Here is a 25,189-nt window from a genome sequence, read left to right on the forward strand (position 1 = left end):
ACTATTGGTAAAGCTGAAATAAGTGATGCATATCAGTGCATTGGTTTTTTTTTTTTTTTTGAGACCTGTAAAGCTCTGTGTTAAAATGTGATATTCAATAATCAGTCAAGTAACTTTCCAAAGTCTAAAAGAGAAGCAAAACATAAACTATAGAATAATAGGTTCTAAATTTGCTAATGCTTACACATATGAGTAGTCGCATTGAATTCACTTGAGTACTTCTGACTTGAATTCAGTGGGACTACTCATTCAGGAAGTTAGTTAGGTATATGAGTGTTTTTGAGATTATGATCATAATCTGAAAGTTGACTAGTATTATTGATTTGATCAGTAGCAAACAAATGGTTGCAGAGTTGGCAGCAGATGAAAGAGAAGAAGGCTGTAAGACAACCAGAAGAAGACAACACCTGGATTATTTGAAATGTCACCGGATAAAATATTAATAGTATTTTTGCATGTTACAATAGATTATATACCTTAAGCTCTTTAAATATGTAGAGTAATTCATTACTGTTCGTCATGAAGTACCAAAACTGATGTAGGCTGTGCAAGTAGATGAGTTAATATTTGCTGGCAGAATATTAACTCTTGCATTTCTGACCTCTTGTGATTTATATTGTGGAACCCTAATGAGTATTAACATAAATTTAGCATTTTATAGTGTCAACAGTAATGTGGTTAGTCTTATCTCCTTGTGCATGTTCATAGTAGGCACACTTATAAAACTCACTTGGTTTTATATGTGTGACTTATTTTAGCAAAATTTCCTGTACTTAAAATTAGGAATACTGCTGGGTTCAGTAACAGCACTAATGCTAGAATGAACTGTAAGTGCCCTCACTGCTTAAACTTCCCATGCTGCCAAATAATTTGCTATCAAACTGACTTGATCGATACAAATTCTGAATAGTCAGGCTTTGTGCAGGGCATGAAGTGGGGAATGGGAGTGGATGGAATTCAAGCTCTGAAGTGACTGGCAGGCTGAGAAGCTGTAACAGGGCCCCTGTCTAAAGCCACTACTCCATAGACTGGAATAGCATAGCATCTGCTGTTGTGTTGCACCCCAATGGTAACCCTTTTCTGTATTTCTCCTGGTTGTCTAGGATTAACTAGCACTTTGAGTTCTTCACTCTGGTTTGGTCTTAACAGTTTGAATTTCAACAGTGGATGGCAATGGAGTGGTGGCAGCCCTTTCAGATACTTAAACTGGGTTCCAGGTAAGTACGAGTCAATTTGGTAATCAATTTTAGAGGCATAATTTTGCTATCAGGTCAACGTAGTAGATTTCAGCTCTTGTATTCTACTCTTCCTATAGGATGGAACTTGTTTAACTTGTGTTAAATGGAACTGAATGTGGACATGCAACAGATCTCATGTTTATCAAGAACAGAATTCTTCACTTATCTATTTTTATCTTTGAATTATTAACATAGATTCTAAACTTAGAAAAGTATTTAAAAGCTTAATGGCATTTACATTTTGTTCATATAGCATCTACATTTCCCAAATGACATATTGTGTGTCTCATATTAGGCACATCGAAACACTGATGCTTCATAGAAAATTTTGAACCATCTAGTTAAGAAAACGTTGCTTGTACATTTTTACTTCTTTTTTAAAATACAAATTGAACCTCTCTGGTACGGCAACATCTGTGGTCTGGCATGATTTTTGTTAGCAAAATGGCCACTTATTGTGGGTGTGGCCAACTTTTCCATAGTCCTGTAAAGTTTGTTTACAGACAACAGTCTTGACTCTTTGTTCTGTGCTGTTACTTAGCTCTAATAAAACCATAAATGTCTTATAAGAGCCTAGTAAGGATAGGAAGTGTTTGTAATGCTGCTAAACAAGATTGACCTCCAGAGATCAGGCAAATTTTCCGGTTCGGCACTGGTTAGGTCCTGAGGGTGCAGGTCTAGAGAGGCTCAGCCTATACTTGGGTCTTCTGTATGAATATAGGACTTAATTTTTAAAACATAAATATGTTCCAGGGCATTTCATTACACAAAACAGTAGGGCATGGAAGCACTTTATTTCAAGCATTGTGAAAATATTAAGTTCACTAAATGAAATTCTTTAGCACGTGTTATGCAGGAGGTGAGGTGTACAGTAGGGGAGAATGGAATAAATATTTCTAAAGATTAAAATTCACCTTTCATACAGACAGCCAGTGCAAGAAACTCTCTGCTAGTTATATTGAATGCAGGGGCTATCCAGGATGTTATGCCCAGTGTGCCCCACAAAAAGAATTTACATACCAGCCTCACCTAGGTTGGAGGAAGGCTTTCATTGCCTGAGACAGAGGTGAACCAAGAAAGGGAGTCAGATTTGCATCTACTATATGTGTTTGTAGGAGGGTTAGTAGCAGCTTGTCCAACCTTCCCTCCAGTCTCCTCTAAAACCATACACCCACCATAATGAAAAACATTCACTATGTGGTAAGATGACAACCTATAGACAGCCTGTGCCATTTGTAGACTAAGAACCAGTTTTAGTTGAATTTTCCCATTTATTAAATTACTGACTTTTAGTTTACATTTTGATAATGACACTCCCATCCTAGGGGGACTGGCATCATATAAATGAAAATACTACTACTAAACTAAATATTGTAATAAAAAAATAACAGCAATAACAAACAATTTCAGTGGAGCATTCTTACACACTAAAAAGTATTGCTTTGCTGTGATATATGAACTCTATGGGTATCCATTTGCATACATAGCCTTTTGTGTATAAAGGCTGAACAGAAAAACAGGATTAGTGTAATAATATTAACGCAGATCCAGGAAAACTTTATCTTACCATAGTGGTTTAGTCATTATAGGTTACTATTTTTTCCTATAGGGTTCTCTCCCTCCACTTCCCTTTTCTTCCTGGAAGTGCCTTGTCAGCTTCTAGCACAAATATCCTGTTATTGTCATTTGTTTGGACAAAGTTGCAAGCCACTTTGTTATGCTTAAATGAAGCACACAAGATCTTTTATGGGGGAAAAGGCAGTACGCTGCCTTTATTGAGAATACAACAGTTGCATATGCTTTTCAATCTCTCTCTCTCTCTCTCTCTCTCTCTCTCTCACACACACTCTCTCTCTCACACACACACACACACACACACACACACACACACACACACACACACACACACACACACACACACACACCATCATGCATACATCATCCTGCCAAATTATATCATAGTTACCAGTCCAGAGTCTGTGTCAATCTAGTGGCCAGCTAGATCGAACGCAAGGGGGAGCGGGGCCTTTGTCGGTTGGTGCTCCTCTCGGGATGGTGTCTTGGCAAGACGAAACCCAAAGTTCCATAGCAAAGCACCCTGCTTTATATAATCCTTCTTCTCTGTTAAAATCCATGGATCCCGCTCTGTCAGCTTGTGACCGGAATGTTATCTTGTTGATGTCAATTTTTCCCAAACATCTCTTGAAGGTTCATCCTGTAATCAATGTCCTTTTGGGGTGCTTGCTCCACTTTAAGGTTGTCAATCTGCCAATTATCCAATCTTCTTGTGAGTAGTGGGTATACACCGGTGGTTATAGATGGCTCCTCTGCAGCCAGGTTGTCTCATGCTCTGGCCTTGCCCATGCTCAGTCACCCCCCTTCTTTGGCCATCTGGTTCTAAAGTCATATAACTTTGCATCTTATCTTGACACATTCATACTCCTAACATACACACAACTTTCTGAGGTTGCAGATCTGCATGGCAAAGCGAAAGCGTTGTAAATTGAACAATTAAAGCTTGGCATTCAACATTAGCAGAATTCCTCTGATCTTATTAACACAGCCACAATACCCAGAACTGTTTTTCTACTTTAGAACATTTACTAACTTCAGAACAAAGAAAATAGACCTTCAACTGAAAGGGCTTTAATTTGTATGTTAATATATATATGCCTTATATTGCTATATTATTGCTACATTACAACTATATTATTATACCTAAAATAAGAAATATAAAAAGAATAAAACTTCCAATCCTAACAACTTTTCAGATTAGCATCAGTTTTTGCAGCCAACTAACTAATTACCTACCAACTCTTTATAGAAATAGTCAAATCCTGGATTTAAATAGTCCACTGCATCTCATTGAACTAGTCCTTTTCCCTGGATCTGGAAGCTTGCACTTTGTGCTCCAGAGTCTATGCATTCTCTATTTGGAAAGGGGGAACCCCCCCCCAAGAACCTAACCATTTATAGTTGAAAAGAAAAGCGTCAGAATCTAAACCGATTAAAAATCTGAGTATGCAGACATCCTGAAAGAGTAGCTCTGAGTGATGTGAACACCCTCTTGCAGTTCAATTAGCTATTTACTCTGGATTCTAGTGATTATCTAGAAGTCTGCATTGTTAATGTCATTGCTATTCAAAATAGCAAGAGAAAAGGTTTGTTGGAGTGATAGGGAAATTATGTCTGTGTTTTTTTAATTATCTTGACCCCTGATTATTATTGTTGGTAAAACAGTATGGGAATGAAATCACAAAGAATTACAGACTAAGGGCCACAAAAATGTTTTCTTTAGATAGTGATTTGCTTACAGGAATGTTCTCTGGTTTTCTGTCTATTTTTTCAAAGGAAGTCCCTCCCCAGAGCCTGGAAAAACTTGTGGAGCCTTGAATCCTGGAAAAGGTGCTAAATGGGAAAACCGGGAATGTGATCAGAAACTTGGCTATATTTGTAAAAAAGGAAATGCCACTTTAGAGTCTTTCATTATTCCTTCAGGTAGGTTGATCAATACAATAAGTTAATAATGGGAATGATTTTAAATGTGATGTAATTAGAGAATGAAAAAATGAGAATGAAACATAAGAATGGCCACAGAACGCTGTATTTGATGGTGTAAAGGAAAATCCCACCTCAGAGTGAGTGGGATCCCCCAGCAGTCCTGGTTCATCCACTTCCCACACAATTTGACTTCTCTGTTGGCCTACATCCCTGAATTAGAAGAAAGTGGCTGAGTTCCCCTTTCCATGAGCAAACAGAAGGGCCCTTTTGTGCACAGTTATTGGGGGAATCATGTGGCCCAGAGATGTCATTGTCTGTACATAAAACAGGTCAAAGGATTTGTTTTGAAAAAGGACAGTCGAAAACTTTCTAACGTTTTCATTTGCCGAAGAGAATCTGTTGCTCCTTGTTATCACATTTGATACCTTGAAAAATGAATACACTGGAAATGCTACAGCACCACAACCGCAGCATTCTAGTGCTTTAGCAAAGACACTATCTATGTTGATGGGAAGGGTTCAGTAAGTTCAGTCACTGAAGTTAATTCATCTTCCCAAGAGGTGGTTGCTAGGCCGATGTGCTATACTGGGGCTTAGACCAGCATAGCTCTACCTCTCTGGGCTGTGGGTTTTTCAGACCTCTTTGAGGCGTATCAGTGTATCCCCAACTTGTCAAGGCATTTTGGTAACGGGTAGCTCTGGAATTTTTTAGAGAGAGTATTTTCACCAGTGTTTGGTTCTTAGAAAGAAACGTCCAAATTCTATATGAATCAGTTGTATGTAGGTAGTGAAAACGCAAAGCAGCATTAGACAGAAAAATGCTACTTAGCTTTAAAGCGATTCCCTTGAAATTTCTCTTTGTACCATCTCTATACTTTGTCACTGTTTGATTGCCAGCCCCCAGCATTTCCCTCTCTTTCCAGAAAACCACCCAGATGTCTCCTAAATCCATATGGCTTTGTTTTCAGTGGCCTTTACTGCTAGCCTAATCTATGCTGTTCTGACTCTTTGACCAAAATGGTCTGTCTGAATTTCCAAACCTTTAATGGGCTCCAGGTCTGCTGTTTACATAGACAAAACAAGATGCCTGCATATGAACAGCAGACAATAGTCTTGCAGCTTCCAATTCTTTTGATTATGTAACCTTTATTAGGTCCCTCTCCCACATGGCCAATGTGGAGTCAGTGAATATTAGTGTAGAATACTGAACAGTTCTTTAATGCTGTTTTCAATTAAATTATGCTCCCTTAAATGCTCCATCACTAAGTTTATAGCTACATGACTGTGACGGGGTGGAGCAACCCCGCCACTCGAGCGAGGCAGATGGGGCCGCCGCGGAGCCGGCAATCAGCGCGGCAGGCCCGAGCGGGGGCGGAGGGACACGTCATCACGCGGCGCCGGGGCGCGCCGGTGATGACGTCGGGAGAGCAACGCCAGGGACGGCAAGGGGAGGGGGGATAAAAGGAGCCGGGGAGGCCAGGGGAAGGGGGGCGGAACCGGCGGGGCCAGCGGACCCGACTGGGCAGGAGCCAGCGGCAGCGGGGCAGGAGCCAGCGGCGGCGGAGCAGGAGCCAACGGCAGCGGGGGTGAGACCTGCGGCAGCCAAGCCAGCCGGAGGAGGAGCCCGAGCGAGGGAGGAACAAGCCACGGGAGCCAGGCAAGGAGGCAGCCAAGGCAGCGGGGAGCCCGCAGGGACAGGCGGGTACCCGGAGCAGTGAGGGTCGGCGGAGTGGAGCAAGACCCAGGGCGGGCTGTGTAACCCGAGAGCAGGGGTGTTTTGGGGTACCGACCCCCCCTGCTACCACTGAGAGGGCACCTCTCAGTGTCAGGGCCCTGGGTTGGGGTCCGGAGAGAGGGCGGGCCCGGACCCCCCACTCCGCCCGGTGACCCAGAGTCAAGTGTTAAACTGAGCGCGGCCTAGGGGCAACAGGAGGGGCGGCGGCCCGGACAGGCGGCCTCGTGACACGTGGTGGAGAATGTGAGCAGTGGCGGCCCTGTAGCGGAGGGCACAGGAGGAGAGGGGCCTCGTTTTTCTTTCGGTCTTGGTCCCTTCCCCCTCTTCCATTTCCATTGCCACCCCAAATAGGTTGAGGCACCATGGATGGGGACAAAGTCGTGGAGTGGCTGGTGGATAGCCAGCGTCAATTACAGAGCCAACAGACAGAGGCATTGCGGCAACTGACAGCCGAATTTAGGGAGCAGCAGAAACAGCTAGTTCGGGAGCTGAGGGATGGGACAAGGCCGGCGGGACCCACCGACGAAGGGGAGGAGGACATGACGGGCCCAGTACGACTACCCATCAGGCTCGCCAAATTGGGGGAGGAGGACGATACCGAAGCGTTCCTAGTGACGTTCGAGCGGGTGGCCATAGCGGCCCGTTGGCCCCAGGAGCACTGGGCTACGATACTCGCCCCCTACCTATCCGGCCCGGCGCAGCTCGCCTACCGAAGCTTATCGGACCGCGACGCGTTGTGCTATTACAAGGTTAAGGAGGCGATCCTCGACCAGATGGGCATTTCCCCAGAGACGTACAGGCAGCGGTTTCGAGCAGCAAAGTACGGAGCGGGGGAGCGCCCCCGAGCGGTCGCCCAACGGATCCGGGAAGCCGGGCTGCGGTGGCTGGAGCCATCTAATAAGACAGCAGCCCAGGTGGCGGACCTGGTGGTACTTGAGCAGTACTTGCAGGTGCTCCCCGCGGAGGGCCAGCAATGGGTACGCCGACACCTGCCCGGGACTATGGAAGAAGCCGTGACGCTCATGGAGCACTTCATGGCGGCCGAGGCACCAGTAGGACACGGCAAGATAGGGTCCGTGACCAACCCGGTGGGTCGGGGAGACCCCAGCCCCAGAGGGAAGGAAGGGCGGGGCAACACAGGGCCCAGGGCCAGAAGCCCCCCAACCCGAGGGCCGGAACGGCGATTAGCCCCAGTGTGGCGCGGGGCCGAGCACCGCGAGAGAGTGGAAGCACGGACCGGGGCCGAAAGGGGCACGGAAGAAGCATCGGGCCCCCAAGTAAAACCGACGTGCTTCCAGTGCGGCCAGGAGGGCCACTTCCGCCGGGAATGCCCCATGATGGACTGCACGTTCGGACAGCCCAAACCCCAGAGAGGGCCGCGATCGGAGGTAAGCCGGGCCCGTATAACAGGGCAGGTACGCCTAAATGGGGAGGCAGTGGAGGCCGTACTGGACTCGGGGTGCGGGCAGACGCTAGTGCGGCGAGACGCGCTAGGGAAAGGGGTGCGCACCCGAACCCCGGTGTGGATTAAATGCGTGCATGGGGACACTAGGTCGTACCCCACGACCTGGGTGAAGATACACGACGGGCAACAGGGCGGGGATCTGCGAGTAGCAATAACACCCCGGCTACCCTGCCCCGTGTTACTGGGCAGAGACTGGCCCGGACTGCGGCGGCTCCTGGGGGAATGGGACCCCCGCGACCAGGGAGGCACGCACGAGGCATGGGCCACCCAGGAGGAGGACGCGGGGCCACTGCCCCCGCAGGAACCGGGGAGGGGAGAATCATTGGCAGCCCTAGAGGTCGATAAGGGCGACTTTCTAGTCCTACAGCGGGAAGACCCGACGCTACAGCACGCATGGGAGAACGCACTGAGCACCCCGGGGGAGGGCGAAGAGGCCGAGCAGAGGCCCGGGCAAGGCCCATATTTCAAGATCCAGGGGGATCGGCTGTATCGGGTCCCGGGGCTAGGAGATGGGGCAACCCAATTGGTCGTGCCGAAGGCGTATCGGTGGCGGGTGATGGAGATGGCCCATAACAATCATTGGGCAGGGCACCTGGGGACTGAGAAAACGCAGCAACGGGTGCTCCAGAGGTTTTATTGGCCAGGGGTGTACCAGAACATTAAGGATTTCTGCCGGTCGTGCCCGCAATGCCAACGGACCTCTGGGGCCCGGGTACCCCGAGCCGCCCTAGTGCCCATGCCGCTGGTATCGGAACCCTTTGAGCGAATAGGCATGGACCTGATAGGACCCCTGGAGCGCACCCGGAGGGGGCATCAGTACATTTTGGTTGTAGTTGACTACGCGACGCGTTATCCGGAGGCCGTGCCCCTGCGCAAGACCACTGCAGCCGCGATAGCCGACGAGCTCGTAAAGATGTTCGCCCGTGTTGGACTCCCAAAGGAGATTTTGACTGACCAGGGCACGAATCTGGTGTCGCGGCTAATGAAGGAGCTATGCAACTGGCTGCAGGTGAAGAAGATCCGCACCGCAGCCTACCACCCCCAGACGGACGGCCTCGTCGAGCGATTTAATCAAACTTTGAAGGCGATGCTACGGCGATTGGTGGAGGATGATCCACACGATTGGGACAAGCTGCTACCGCCCCTGCTCTTCGCGGTACGGGAGGTACCACAGTCATCGGTGGGGTTCTCGCCGTTTGAACTATTGTACGGCCGGCGGCCGCGGGGTATACTAGACTTAGTGCGGGAAGGGTGGGAGGAGCAGACGTCCTCCGCACTGGGGGCCGTCCAATACGTAATTAAGCTACGGGACCGTATGAGGACCATAGGGAGGTGGGCACGGGAAAACCTGGAGAAAGCTCAAGAAACCCAAGCCCGCCACTACGATAGGGGGACACGGCCGAGGACCCTCAGTCCGGGTGACCCGGTCTTGGTGCTGCTGCCAACAGGGGAGTCCAAGCTGTTGGCCAAGTGGCAAGGGCCGTACCGGGTCATTAAAAAGATTGGAGAGGTAGACTATGAAGTCCAAGTGGGGGGTAGGCACCGTCAAAGCCAGGTGTACCACATTAACCTATTAAAACGGTGGGTACCACGGGAAGAGCCCCTAGCAGAGGCCTTGAGTACAGAGATCGAGTTTGGGCCTTGGGGCGAGGAAGAGGTCACCTGGGCAGCTAGCCCTGTGGGGAGGGAGCTAAATCAGGTTCAGCAGGGCCAACTACGGGCAGTGTTGCAACGGGCAGCGGCCAGCCTAACGAGCCGACCTGGGAGAACGAGCCTAGTACAACACGAAATCACCACGGAGCCGGGAAAAAAGGTTCGAGACCCAGTGCGCCCCATCCCCCGGAAGTTGTGGGACACAGTCCAAAGGGAACTGCAGGACATGACACGGTGGGGAGTAGTGGAGAAATCGCGGAGTGAGTGGCGGAGCCCCATCGTGCTAGTGCCAAAAAAAGACGGAGCGACACGTTTCTGCATTGACTTCCGTAAGCTGAACGCCGTGTCTAAGTTTGACGCGTACCCCATGCCCAGAGTAGACGAGCTGCTGGAACGGTTGGGGCAGGCAGAGTATTTGTCGACAATCGACCTCACAAAGGGGTATTGGCAAATACCCTTAGCACCGGCAGCCCGAGAGAAGACAGCGTTCGCTACCCCGTTTGGGCTTTTCCAATTCGTCACCATGCCATTCGGGCTGCACGGCGCGGCAGCTACATTCCAGCGGATGATGGACGAGATATTAGAAGACCACCGCGAATACGCCACGGCATATATAGACGACATTGTCGTCTTTAGTAGGACCTGGGAGGACCATCTGCAACAGCTGGAAGCTGTCCTGCGGGCGCTCCAACGAGCAGGACTCACGGCAAACCCCAAGAAGTGCCAATTCGGAAACAGGGAAGTATCGTACCTGGGATACACGGTGGGGAGGGGGCGGTTAAAACCACTGCTGGACAAGGTACAAGCCATTAGAGACTACCCTCGACCCCACACCAAGCGACAAGTCCGCCAGTTTTTAGGCCTCGCGGGGTATTACCGGCGGTTTATAAACCACTTTGCCTCACTGGCGGCCCCGCTAACAGACCTTACAAAGAAAGATCGCCCTCAAAGGGTGGTGTGGACGCCCCAAGGGGTGCGGGCCTTTGAGGCGCTCCGCCAGTGCCTGATGTCAGGGCCAGTGTTACGGCCACCTGATTTCGAAAAACCGTTCATATTACAAACCGATGCCTCCGAAGTGGGGCTCGGAGCGGTTCTCGCGCAGGAGGAAGAGGGCACGGAGTACCCCGTAGCCTACCTGAGCCGCAAGCTGTTCCCTAGGGAAAAAAACTACGCAGTGATTGAAAAGGAAGCGTTAGCCGTCAAATGGGCCATAGACTCTCTGCGCTATTTCCTTACAGGCAACGCCTTCACGCTGGTGACGGACCACGAACCCCTGAAGTGGATGCAGACCATGAAGGACAATAACGCGCGGATAATGCGGTGGTATTTAAGTTTACAACCTTTTCGTTTCGAAGTCAAACACAGACCCGGCAAGGACAATGAGAATGCAGACTGCCTCTCACGGTTGCCGGGTGACGAGCAACCGGGGGGTGTAGGAACTTTGCAAAGGGGGGAGGTGTGTGACGGGGTGGAGCAACCCCGCCACTCGAGCGAGGCAGATGGGGCCGCCGCGGAGCCGGCAATCAGCGCGGCAGGCCCGAGCGGGGGCGGAGGGACACGTCATCACGCGGCGCCGGGGCGCGCCGGTGATGACGTCGGGAGAGCAACGCCAGGGACGGCAAGGGGAGGGGGGATAAAAGGAGCCGGGGAGGCCAGGGGAAGGGGGGCGGAACCGGCGGGGCCAGCGGACCCGACTGGGCAGGAGCCAGCGGCAGCGGGGCAGGAGCCAGCGGCGGCGGAGCAGGAGCCAACGGCAGCGGGGGTGAGACCTGCGGCAGCCAAGCCAGCCGGAGGAGGAGCCCGAGCGAGGGAGGAACAAGCCACGGGAGCCAGGCAAGGAGGCAGCCAAGGCAGCGGGGAGCCCGCAGGGACAGGCGGGTACCCGGAGCAGTGAGGGTCGGCGGAGTGGAGCAAGACCCAGGGCGGGCTGTGTAACCCGAGAGCAGGGGTGTTTTGGGGTACCGACCCCCCCTGCTACCACTGAGAGGGCACCTCTCAGTGTCAGGGCCCTGGGTTGGGGTCCGGAGAGAGGGCGGGCCCGGACCCCGCCCGGACCCCCCACTCCGCCCGGTGACCCAGAGTCAAGTGTTAAACTGAGCGCGGCCTAGGGGCAACAGGAGGGGCGGCGGCCCGGACAGGCGGCCTCGTGACAATGACAAACATGGCAACAACTGCAGCTATGCCACTACTATAGCAGCGTTTCTTAAACCGTGTTGCAAGGCACATTGGTGTTCCTTTAAGGCAATGGTGTCTGTACTGCAGTTTAAGTTGGCTTTACTACATCTCGCTGTGATGTCTCTTGCACCATGAGAAATATAGCTAAGTCGATGTGAGTATTCAGGGTAGACAAGGCCTAACAAACTTAAGAATGTACTTAAATTCCATGGAAATTAGTGGGACTTAAACACATTCAAAATTTAAGCATGTGCTTTATTGCTTTTCTGAATTGGGACCTAAACTGTTATTACTATTCTACTGCCTAATTTAAGTTTTTCTGAGTATTATTTTAACAGGTAAGTTAATCTCTTACATTCACTGACGTAGCAAAGGGAGTGTGTGTGTGTGGGGGGGGGGGGTAGTTGCCCCCAGGCACCACAGTGGGGGAGCACTAATTTAGTTCCCCTCCACTCCCCCTGTCATCCCTCAGCTTCCCGCTCCTCCTACACCCATCACCCCCAGCTGGAGCCTCCTCCCCATCTCTCTGTCCTCAGCCTGACCCTCCTTCATCTTCGACAGCAGGATAGTGTGTGCGGGGGCCCACCCCAAACTGGAGGGGGTGAGGGAAGACATGGTACAAGTTCCCTCCCTCCTCCGAGGGTCAGGCTCAGCTGTGCATCAGGTTTGGGGCCCTGCCGCGTGACGGCGGGGAGGGAGGCACACATTTTGCTTTTGCCTTTGTTGCGCATAACACCCTTGCTGCGCCTCTGCTTCTGCCCTGGCCACGTAGCCTGGGAGTTGGGTCAGGCTAGAACTCCAGAGCTCTGTCTGCCTTTCCCTAGCACTACTCTGTCTCATTTACTCTCTCTAACTTACCAGGCAGCCAGGTCCTTCATACTCCACAGCTGGAGCAAGAGTGTGTGCCTGAGCTTAGCAGCCCCTATTTATAATGCCCCATCTTGGCCTTGATTGGCTGCTACCTACCTCAAACACTTGCTCCATAGTCCCAGACCTCTCCCTTATCTCATGAGAGCAGGGTGACCACCCCACTACAGTGCACCATAGAGATGCATGCAGTAAAACAATTTACTACATGTCCAGTGGGAGGAAGAGTCATGGAAAGAAGCAGGATGTGATCTTACAAGGTGCTGTACATATTCAACTTCCTGTCCAGCCTCCAGAGAAGGAATGAAAAAAGTGGCTTAGGTCCCAATCCAGCAGCGCACTCAAGCACATGTTTGACATTTAGCTTGGTGGTTAAATTCAACCCTAGAGATTATGGGTTGCATCCAGCAAGGCTGTGTACAAGGGTTATGAGAGAGCAGAGTGCTCATTACATGACAGTCTACAACAGGACTGAGGACAGACTTGCCAGGCCCCTGGTGGAGGGAATGACTCAAGCCTCCCTGAAGCGGGCATCAGGTGGAAGGAGCAGGGCTGGGTTCTAGCATCTCGCAGCCAGTCCTTCCCTGCCCTGGGTATGCATCACACAGGACTCTGGCAGCAATTTTAAGGGCCAGGGACTCCAGCTCCTGCAGTTGCTGAGGTAGAGGCGGCTAGCAGCCCCAGGCACTTTTAAATCAGCAGATCTCAGGTCAGCTGCCCTCTGTGCCCCATTCTGTCAGTGGCTCTAGTCTATCGCTAAATACAATTCAAATGGTTGTAGTGCAAACTAGCCAAACTCTTTGTAGTATGCGTGTTGCTCTTTACTTGTGTAGAAGAGAAGGGTTTTTATTAACTTCAGGAATACGTTGGTCTAATGATGCAAAATTCTATTTTCCCACTAAAGAACCACCACAATCTATTAAAATAATTGGAGTGGCAAAGTCTGAGGGCTTCAAAACATTTGTAGAGAAAGCATTTGTATCATGATGGACATGCATTTTTTTCAGAGACAGACCATTATTCATGCAGTGATCTCCTGACAAATTTTTAATATCATATGCCAAGGCTGCATGCTCATTGAGCAGTTTTGTTATAAATATGTGTGTACTGTATGAGCAATTGTGCGCTAATTTTTGTTCTAGTTCACATAATGCTGCTTACTGTGCTCATATATACTTTATAATTTCTGTCCAGCAGGTATCCCAACCTTTAATGGAGTAGGCTGCTAACGCTGAAATTGTATAAAGGGGTTTAAAAATCAGCAAGGTGATTGCTGATGATACCCTAGTGCAGTCTCATGTAATCAACTTAGACACACTTTTTGTTGCAGGTCTAATTTTCTTTAATAAAGGAGGAGGAAGGGCACAACTACTATTGTTGTTTTCGCTCCTGATGCACGAGAGCCAACTACCCTGTCTCTTTTGCATCAGAAGACAAAATTGGAGAAAGGTCCAGAGAAGAGCAACACAAATGATTAAAGGTCTAGAAAACATGACCTTATGAGGAAGAATGAAAGAATTGGGTTTTTTAGTTTGGGAAAGAGAAGACTGAGAGGGGACATTATAACAGCTTTCAAGTTCCTAAAAGGCTGTTACCAGAGGAGGGAGAAAAATTCTTTTGCTTAACATCTGATGATAGAACAAGAAGAAATTGCAGCAAGGAAGGTTTAAGTTGGACATTAGGAAAAACTTGCTAACTGCTGGGGTTGTTTAGCACTGGAATAAATTGCCTAGGGAGGTTGTGGACCCTCCATAATTGGAGAAATTTAAGAACAGGTTAGATAGATATCTGTCAGGGATGATCTAGATGGTGCTTGGTCCTGCTGTGAGGGCAGAGGACTTCTCAAGGTTCTTTCCAGTTCTAGTATTCCATGATTTGATGATTCTCAGAAAACACAGGCTTCTTCATTAAATGCTTGTGTTTGGAACTGAAGCTATTCACATGTATTTGCAGGATCAGCCCTTTGTGAAATAAATGCTTCTCAGAGGTGAGGTGACTCTTAATGCTTCAGTATGTTACTTCTTTCAGGAATTTCTGTTATATGATATACATTAGCTTCACAATATTCACGACATTTTATTTTTAATATTTTGAAAAAGAAACCCTCTGCCCCGTATGAAATTTTACAATGTCTATATGTTTAAATTGTAAGGGCTCTTTTCCCATCTATTATGGTTGCTCAACACTTTCCATTGTAATACCTTATTTTCAGTTGCTTATACTTCACCAAACTTAAACCATTTCCCTGGAAATTTTCCATGCCATGTGTCTGCCTCAGGCTGATTTCTTTTATGATATTTCTGGTAAAATGGTCCAGCCCATTTCTCAAAATGAGGTGAGAAGGAAATGTGGTGGTTTTAACACACTTAATAGTAATCTTCTAATCCAGAAGTGATAGCATCCCCATTCTGTGGAAGCCAGGGTCTGACATTTAGCAAGTGGTTTAGTTTATTGTCACAAGATGTGCCTTTTGCTTCTCTTATGAACATTTGACCAAATTATGAGTCACTAAACAAAAAAAATTGAGTTCACACATGCTTAGTAGAAACTTCAGCAGTGAAACCCTTGCAAGACTCAGTCCCTCTGCATTGTGCCTGATCCCTCCTGACTGTGTGCTAATTAAACTATGTGTGAACAGTCCTCATAGAGTCATTGAGCACACTCCAGCTGCAGGGGCTGAGGAGGACTTTGAGAACTGTTGCTCCTCCTGGCTATCTGGAGCTGCAGTGGTGTTGGGCACAGGATCAGGGAAGAGAAACTTCCTGTTGTGTGCTGACAGAGGTCCCCCTCCTGGTGCCCAGACACAGAACATGGAGGTACTGGAAGAATTTTGATCTGAATGCAGAGGGATGAGAAATGGGAGAGGAAGAGGGCTGAGGAGTCAGATTATTTAGGTTTGTATTATAATACATAGGCACAAAGGGGTTGAATTAAGGCTATACCAGACCCCTTAATACTGTCACTGTCTAACTTTTCAGTGTTTGACTTTACAACCTTAGAAATCTCTTAACATAGTCTTTTGAATGTATATTTAATTAAACTTCACATTTTTAAATGTGTTGTGTCTTATTTGAATGTGCTTTATTTTTCTATGGTGAATTCAGCATGCAATCTCAGACAGACTTGCTATCTCCAAAAAGAACAAAGGAAAAGGTGGTGGATGTTATGTAGTTTTCTCTCCCTTTTTTTTACTGGTCTGAAATCTTTCATTGTAATTTTCCCTGCAGAGACTAATGTGCCTATTAAATGCCCTGCTCAATGGATGTCATATGCCGGTCATTGTTATATACTTCAAAGAGACACTAAAATATGGAAGGATGCTTTAACTTCATGTAGAAAGGAAGATGGTGATCTGGCGAGTATCCATAATGTTGAAGAGTACAGCTTCATTGTCTCTCAGCTTGGGTACAGTGAGTATTTCTACAGGGCCTTGTGTGTGTGTGTCTGTCTGTCTCTCTCTGTGTCTGTGTGTGTGTGTCTATATATATATATATGAAAATGAACAATCGTGTGTGTGTGTGTGTGTGTGTATATATATAATATGAAAATGAACAATCGTTTTGTAATGCCCCAAATACATGGGGATTGAAACATGTTCAGTTACACTGGGACTTAAACATGTTCAAAGTTTAAGTATGTGCTTTAGTGCTTTCCTGACAGGGACGTGGGGGCTTTTCAGAACTTCCAACAGTTTGAAAGAATCGATGTGTATCAGAGAAATTCCTGGTTTGTAAAAGAGGGAAGTCTAATGAAAGCAGCAGAATCTTTCAGAATGATGGGACTTTCCACATGTGTCTGATGCCTTGTTGCCAACGAATAATGGCACAACACCTTAAGTATAATGGGGAGGGCATTGTTTGGCTAGCTTGCTGGGTGATGTATACAGCACTTTATGGGCAGGGGATGGGAAAGAGGCTGAGGCTCCACCCTCCCTCTGCCTTTTCTCTTCCCTGCTCTGCTCACATGGGGGCCTGTGGGAGGGATGAAGAGGCACAAAAATAAGTGGCCAGGTGGCAGCCTGTGGGAGGGGCGAAAGGGTCAGGGACAGTCTCAAGGGATGGTGCTGAGTGGGCCAGGGGTGGAGTGAGGGTGGGCCCCAGGAAAAGTGTCCGAGTGGGAGAGAGCTTCAGGACAGGGCCACAGTCCAGGTGGAGGAGTCATGCACTGCCCATGCAATGATCAGATAAATGGTTTGGTAAAGGACTTAAAGAGGAGACGTTGGTTACAGGAACAAAACATCGTGTGGTGTTCCAGACTCCTATGACTGGCGCAGCCGGGAGCTAACCCTCTTTCCTTATTGCTCACCTTCAAGGGGTGGCCGTGATAAGGTCCTTTCTGGGGGACCTGGATGTAAACAGTTTGCATTCTGCTCTCATTTACTTGCTATGTGTATTTGAGGGAAACTGAGAAGTCAGTGGGGGCGGGATAATAGAGTTTAGGCTGGTGTTACTGAGAGCAGAATCTTTGCCCCAAATGTTTGCTTTTACTGGGTAATAAAAGAAAAAGAATCTATCCGAAATTTATCCTATACACAAAGGGGTAAAAAGTTGTCTAAGTTAAATCTCAAAATGTGGGAAGCAAAACATAAAAGTCCAATTGCTATGAATAATAACATTTTAGTTCAGAAGCTGTGACATTGTTTGTAATGTATAGTTAATTGTATCAGACTCAATATCGTATACCCCAGAGCCTTCCTACCATCTTCCCTTCACCCAGACTTGATGCAAATAGATTCCATCTTGTCAGAGAATCAGATCTTAACCATCAATACACAGTGTTCTCTGTCAACTGAGTGCTTGGGCAGCCATCCAGGAGGGATTCAGGTGCCACCCAGCTGATCAACAGTGCACCCACAGCCAGCAGCATGTGTTTCTACTGGTGGTGCACATCTGCACATGCCTAGTTACACCCTAAATGTATTCTGTACATGGATAGTAAAAAATAGAGGGAACATTGGATGGGGTAGGTGAAAGGAAGCAATGCCTGTTGTTTAATACACAGGACTGGGAGTCAGACGAAGTGGAGTCTATTACCAGATCTACCATGTGTTCACTGTGCGTCTTGGAGGACATTATTTAATCTTTCTCTGCCTCCATTTTGTCATTTGTAAATTAGGGATGTTTTATCTGTGAATGGCACTTCAAATGCACCTGTCACAATAGTATTTAGATAGCTACCTTGGAAATCTAAACAGAATCATTTGATTTTTCTCCTGTCGCTCCTGGGAGATGTTCCTCTGAACTGTGAAAGATGTTCGATCTTCCTTTTAAGTGTGTGTGTGTGTGTGTCGTGCCTCCCATTGTGGGGATTAGATCTTCTTAAGGAAGTGTGACTTGTATTTAGATCTAAAGAAAGATAGAAAAAAGGGGCTCATTTTCATCTTTGATGCAGATGAAACTGATATATTCCTGATAAATTCTTAGACTTTGTTAAATCAGCATTTACCAACAAAAAGAATCTTTTCCATTGGAAAATTTCAGCCTGGGATCATAAATCTGTGCTGTCCTCTGTTAGCGCCTTAATAGTAATATCACTAGGCTAACTCTTCAAAAGAGATGAAGACAGAGATAATTGGCTATGTTGCCTTCTTGCTTTTTTCATTAAATTTATAAGCTTAATTTATCCATTCAATAGTAAAGAAATTATTAGCTCTTAAACATAAATTATGTTAATCTAAAACGGCGGTTGGAAACTTTTTTTGGGTTGGGGGCCACTGACCCACAGAAATATCACTTGGGGCCGGGAGCTGTGGCTGGGGTGTGGGGCAAAGGCTGGAGTGCCAGAGTGGGCTCCCCAATGCTGGGAGATGCCCTAAGCCTTGGGGGCCAGATCCAGGGAACCTAGGGGCTGCATCCAGCCCCTGGACCTTAGGGTCCCTACCCCCTGATCTAAAAGTTAATGTTGGGTTAAATATGATGTAATGTGATGCAGACAACCAAATACAAGAAGGGTACAAACTTAATTTAGTCATAATTAGTTCAAGTTAAGTCAACAGCATTTGAGAACTACCCACCTTCTTTGTTTTGTTATTGAATCAGCCATATTCTGGAGTTAAATATGTGTTTTCCATAGACCAGAGGTATGGGCTAACCTAAATATTATTCTGCAGGCCTCCTTGCAGATGGGAACAGCCATTGAATATCGCAGCATTAATTATATGTCACTTGATGCCAAACAAACATCACAAAGTTGCAAAGCTGTGAGACGCACACACATTTTCCTTTGTGAATTTTCACCTTTGAATTTCTAGATGGTTGCAAATTTCCTTAACAAATTTGGAGAGAGGCAAAATTTTTCCACTTTTAAATTGAAAGTCAAGTAAAATTTACCCAAAGTAATATTTTCCCAAAGGTCAATGCTGCCAGTTTTTTGCATAGTAAAAATATTTTGTAGCAAAAGAATGTCTTGGGCTTTTTGGAGAACAGCGAAGAAAAAGATTTTGAAACTCTGTACTTGTGCATTTGTATTAAATATTAAATTACCTCCATGGTTATAAAGCCACACAAAAAAACTGCCTTTTTGAATTCCAGCTTCCCAAATAGATTGTGTAGATGGCACATTGTTGTTCGTTGCTGTGGCCATGGAATTTACGAATGTTTTCCTGCATGGTAAATGGCTTCCAAGTGGGTATTGTTTCCTGAGGGTTAGATAGGCTAACTTTGAAGCAAAGATGTTTTGACTCTGCACCGTTTTAGTCTGACAATGGCAAGGGCTTAACAGGGAAAAGGGAAATATGCTGTGATAGCCAAAGTGTCTACATTCTGCTCATAATGACTGTGAATGCAGAGCAAGACAATGTGCACAGCCTGGCAGTAGTATCCTTTCCTTAGTGTTTCAAGCCAGAGCAAATATCTGCTGCCTCCAATATTGGGTTGGTGAAAGATAACTCAAGATCTATGGCAATTCTTAGCAGTGAAGATGTATCAGAAGAAACAAATTTAATACAGTGGCCATTTCCTCTCCAAAGGCCCATGTTTACTGCAGGCTATGTTACTGTGTCACTTTCAGTGTAACTGAAGTGCTTATTTGTTTTAATATTTCAATGAATTGATGGAACAAAGCCATATTAGATCAGTAGAACCTGTACTAATACAGAAAATCCTTTGACACTGATTGATTAGCCCAATGGTTAAATGCATCCTAGTATTTCATCATTGAAATCCACCTAGAAATATTTTTTGAAATGCAACTCAGTGTAAAAGTCATGGGAATGACACAATGAAGTGAGAAATTTTAAGAACAAAACAATAGAAAACAATTGTAATATCAGATGGTTATTTATCTTGGCATTTTCCTTCTGAATAAAAACTGAAGTGAATCACACTGATAATGAAACCTTGCAGTTATGTTCATTATGAAATTTCTTTCCAGAATGACTTTGTGCCATCTGGTCTTTAATAAGTCTAATGTGGTTAGATTTAGCCCTATTGTTCATCATTATTATTTATTTTGGTTCACATTTTCATAGAGTTCAAAGCCAGGAGGAACCACTGGATTATTTTGTCTGACTTCCTGTGTATCATAAGCTATTCATTTTCATCCAGTTAGTACAAATGGATTTCAGTTAGTACAAATGGAGACTAAACTATTTGCCACAGAGACAGAACAGCACAGATAAAGGCAGTACCAATATCTGAGGCCCCTGCAATGTTGGGGAATTGATTAGGGGAGATTTGCCTAAGACTGTGTGAGATAAGGTGATTGTAGTGTTATCCAGAAGTTGGGAATGGGTGACAAGAGAGGGGTTACTTGATGGCTGCTTGTTCTGTTCACTTCCTATGTGGCACCTGCATTGGCCAGTGTTGGAAGACAGCATACTAGGCTACATGGACCTTGAGTCTGACCCAGTATGGCTGTTCTTATATTCTTATTATTCTAAGTACTGTGCACACATACACAAAATGAAAAGGCCATCATGGTCATAGAGAGCTTACAGTTTATGTATAGAACAGGTCATATCAAATGGACATAACGGACAGGGGGAGCAAAAGGTACCAGTAAGAGATTTATGATGAGTGTATTAAGCATGGTCACATAGCACATCAGATGTCTAGCCATTGTCTTGTCTTTTATAGGCATCATGGTTGAGGTGAGTTATAGGAGAAGTCTGGAGGAGAACAACCGGGTGGCTTGTGATTTTTATAGCTGTTTCCCACACATAAAGGGAAGCATAGGAAAAGCATAAAGCTATTTGTGGGGAAAATGGACTGATGGGTGATAGAATGAAGACAAAAGTGGCGAGGAGTCCTGTGGCACCTTATAGACCAACCAAAGTGTTGGAGCATAAGCTTTCGTGGGCAAAGACCCACTTTGTCAGTCATGCATCTGACAAAGTGGGTCTTTGCCCATGAAAGCTTATGCTCCAACGCTTTGGTTAGTCCATAAGGTGCCACAGGAGTCCTCGCTGCTTTTGCAGATTCAGACTAACACAGATACCCCTCTGATAGAGTGAAGACAGCGGTCGATAGTTTTATACCATACAGAAGATGATAGAGGTGGGCTAAGTTATGAATGTGTTGTGAAATGAAGGCAAATAGCTTTGTTCGGTATGGAGAGATATGAAGAGGGGCAAAATTCAAACAGCTCCCGGAGTTGGAGTAGAAATAAAGTACAGTGAAGAACAGGAATGACACCTTCAGTATGTTGGAAAAAGTCACAAATATTTTGATTATCAGCTCTCCAGGTAAAGCATACATTTTTAAAAACAAGAACAAGGACAGTTCTTCACTGCTCATTGTTTGTACTGAGGAATAGCAACATAAAGTACGTCCTTTTTTTGTAAGGGTCATTTTTAAAAATTCATGAAAGTCTATTTAGATTACAGAGACTTTTCATATGTTCCCCTCCTGCATCCCCCTTCGGTTCTGAAATTTGATTTGTCCTTTTCATATGTGTTCATTTTTTTAAATTGTATCCTTTGGTATATATGGTTGTGACTATTTTCTTCCACTATTTGATCTGAGGAAGTGGGTCTGGCCCACGAAAGCTCATCATCTAATAAACCATCTTGTTAGTCTTTAAAGTGCTACATTGTCCTGCATTTTATTTAGATTACAGTAATTTACAAAAATTCTATTTACATGACAGCAATTTACAAAAATTCTAGAAAACCGAGCTACAAATAATTGTATTTGTAATAATAATCCAATTTAGGTAAATTGGCATTTAGGAGGAAATCTGAGACCCCACTATGAGGATAGACTTTTTCCGATAACAAGGGGTATACACATGAGGAATAGCCAGCGTTGTTTATGAAGAAGAGACTTAGTTCATGAAGCTGTTCTTAACTTTTCTGAGCATAAATTCTTCACTCCATGATGGGACTGAAAATTCATACTGTTATAAAATATTCATTAGCAAATCTGCTAATTTGATTTTCAGTGCCAACGGATGAGCTGTGGATTGGACTGAATGACCTTAAGGTTCAGATGTATTTTGAATGGAGTGATGGAACTCCTGTGACATACACCAGATGGCTACGTGGAGAACCAACCCATGCAAACAATAGGCAAGAAGACTGTGTTGTCATGAAAGGACAGGTAACTTAATCCAGCCATATCTGTCTCACGTGAGCCTCTTTTTTCCATCCCTAGAGGTTTTTAAATCTCCGCTTGACAAAGCCCTGGCTGGGTTGATTTATTTGGGGTTGGTCCTGCTTTGGGCAGGGGACTGGACTCACTGACCTACTGAGGTCTTTTCAAGCCCTTTTAATTCATTTTTTTGTCCAAGAGCATGGGAATTGTGGGTAGTAGTACTAGAAGTAACATTTGTTGCTCCAAAGATTTTGAGTTACTTTTGAAAGACTCTAATCAATGCTTAAATGGGATGCTTCGTAGCAGCCTTTCTTGTCCAAGTTTACCAATCTGCAGAACTGCGATTTGTGAGTTTGGGCTTCAGAAGAATACATCTACCTATTCCATGAGACACATGAACATGTATGACTGTGGCTTCTAGGAAATGGAACAAAATAAAGAAATGTGGCTGAGATTTGGGAATTTGTCGTCTTTGACTGGGCAGGGGCTGTGTAACATAGCACAGATTTATAAATTTCACTAAGAAAACATATTATGGAGAAATGCTGTTTTTTTTTTAAAGAACTCTGTGCAACAAAAGGGATTATTTAATGCACTAAAGCAAGCCACTGCAGACAAATCATGTAATTCCTGCTTTGATAAGGTTAGCACTATTCCCGGAAAATGAGGTGCCGCTCCTACAAGTGACTCATATCTATCGAGCTATCTTTTAGACTTTAGAGTGTGTATCTGTTCATGAACTCCTCCTAAACTGTAAGAGCTAGGACCACCAAATTTTGTATGCAGCTTCCTCTTATCATAACTTAAACAAATGTCAGGGTTTTGTTGTTCCTGGAAAATGGAAAGGGCTGTTTCCCATAACATGAAAAGGGAGGGTGCAGAGAGAGCAGGAATGTGAAGGGGGGCACAGATAGGGGAGGGATATGATACTGAGAGTGGATGCTGGGGGCAGCTGCAGCACCAAGAGAGTGGCCAGCAGGATTGGGGCTCAAATATCTTGCCTGCTAGCACCCGGGTAAGGAGCCCCCCATACTCCACGTCTAGACCCTCTTCCCTCCCCCCCCCCCGTGGATAGCATATAGGCTGTGTGTGTGTGGGGGGGTGCTGCTGAAGGAGGGGGCAGCCCCCAGAGCCTGGCTCCACCCAAGACAGCCTGCAGATGGGGGGGGGGGCGGAAGGGAAGTTAGTGGGGAGGCCACTGGAAGGAGGGAAGTCCCTGGAGCCTGACCCCTTGCAGCAGCCTGCAGGCTGTGGGACGGGGCACTGGAGGGGAACAGCTGGAGGGGGCAGCCCCTGAAGCCTGGCCTCTCCCCAGAAAGCCTGCAGATTGCTGGGGGCCTGCAGCAGCAGGGAGCAGCCCCTGAAGCCTGGCCCCTCCCCAGATAGCTTGCAGGCTGTGTGTGGGGAGGCATGCTGGAGATCACAGGCAGCCCCCCGAGCCTCTCTCCCTCCCACAGGCCACAGGGGGCTCTGAAAGGGGTGGCATCCTCCTCCAGTGCCCCCTCCCACAGCCTGCAGGTTGCTGAAAGGGGTCAGGCTCCGGGGGCTTCCCTCCTCTGCAGTGGCCTCACCTCTAACTTCTCCCCCTCCAATCTGCTTGTCCATGCAAGCCATGGATGGGGGCTGGGGGGGGGGAAGGGGGAGCCCACCAGAGACAACCTGCAAGCCATTGAGGGGGTGCTGGCAAGAGGGTGGCAGCCTCCAGAGCCTGGTTCCCCCACCCCAGTCAGCTGGCAGCCTGCAGGAAAGGACAACTAGGTGGGGCCGCTGGGAGGGGAGAGCTGCCCCCAGCCTCATGGGAGGAGTCACCACTGGAGCACCACCCTCATCACCGTGGACAGCTGTGGTAAGACCTCCCCTCACCTCCCAGCCCCTTGCTCTGAATCCTGCACCTCCTACCTGCCTTGATTTCAGTCCTCCCTTCCACTGAGTCCCACCACACCTCCCAACTTTCTGCCCTAACCCACCTACCCCCGCCCCACCTCACCCTCAAACTCTCACTCCAGCTTTCGTTTTCCTTCCTTTTTGAAAAATATAATAATTGAAATAACACATATACTTTTAATTTATTTTTCAAAAAAAAAAAAAAAAAAAAAAAAGAGAAGAAAGAAATTCCTTCAGTTATAGACCTGAGCAGTGCTGGGTACATCTGCTAGTGATAGATAAATATTGGGAGCTTAGATAAGAGATTCTGGTAAGAGACAAGTCATGCAAGAGACAGCTATATGAAACCATCAAAAATGTTTTTTTGCCAGTTTTGTGATGGTGCAAAATACTTGGACTTTTGATCCATTGCAGATTCATTTATCAAGGCAAACATTTTTCAATAGCAAAACCTGTTTTTCATTTTGCAAAAGGCTGGTGGTGAGGGAGTGAAGGATGAAAGAGGCGAAATAAATATACAGTACAAATAATCTTTCTGGTTGTCCTGAAATCTGTGCAAGGCTTATGTATGGTAGACCACCTAGGCCTAGAAACTTCCGCACTTGCTCCTAGTTTTGGCGGGCCTTGAAATAGAGAAGTGGTCTCCAACCTTTTTACACCCAAGATCACTTTTTAAATGTCAGGACGAGCCAAGATCTACCCCCATCCCTTTCCCAAGACTCCACCCCTTCTTTGAGGACCCACCCTCTCTGTTCCTCTTCTCTCCATTACTTGCTATCCCTGGACCATATACACTCTCAGGATACAGCTACTCTGCCGCTTTTTTTTCAATCCTTCTGTTGGAAGAGATTTTTCTGACATTTGGCTCATCTAGACTGGGCCAAATTTTGGAAAAAAACCCTTCTTTTGAAAGCCCCCTTATTCCTCGTAGAATAAGGCTGCCAAAAGAATGTGTTTGCCAGAAAAACTCCTGTAGTCTAGCCATACCCTCACTGAGTTGAGATAGGAGGTGTGGGCTCTGGGGTGGGAATGAAGGATTTGGGTGTGGGAAGGAGTGAGAGGTGCAAGCTCTGGGGAGGGAATTTGGATGCAGGAGGAGGTGGAGAAGGGGATGCTGGCTCAGGGAGGGGACTCCAGGC

The 25,189-nt window shown here is 46.6% G+C and overlaps 1 protein-coding gene across 2 annotated transcripts in view; it reads left to right on the plus strand.

The window, feature by feature from the left end:
* Positions 1-25,189, plus strand: part of LOC102444982 (macrophage mannose receptor 1-like) — a 112,391-nt gene that overhangs the window by 16,952 nt on the left and 70,250 nt on the right. The window contains exons 5-8 of one of the 2 annotated variants that reach the window (XM_006119498.5): positions 1,104-1,217; positions 4,590-4,736; positions 15,861-16,043; positions 22,015-22,172. In XM_006119498.5, coding sequence (XP_006119560.3) covers positions 1,104-1,217; positions 4,590-4,736; positions 15,861-16,043; positions 22,015-22,172 — 602 coding nt within the window. Of the gene's footprint in view, positions 1-1,103; positions 1,218-4,589; positions 4,737-15,309; positions 15,528-15,860; positions 16,044-22,014; positions 22,173-25,189 lie in introns of those variants that run through there. The other variant, XM_006119499.5, reaches the window with a different exon arrangement.

This window comes from Pelodiscus sinensis, chromosome 2 (assembly GCF_052426305.1).
Source record: "Pelodiscus sinensis isolate ZL-2025 chromosome 2, ASM5242630v1, whole genome shotgun sequence".
Taxonomy (NCBI): Eukaryota; Metazoa; Chordata; order Testudines; family Trionychidae; genus Pelodiscus; species Pelodiscus sinensis.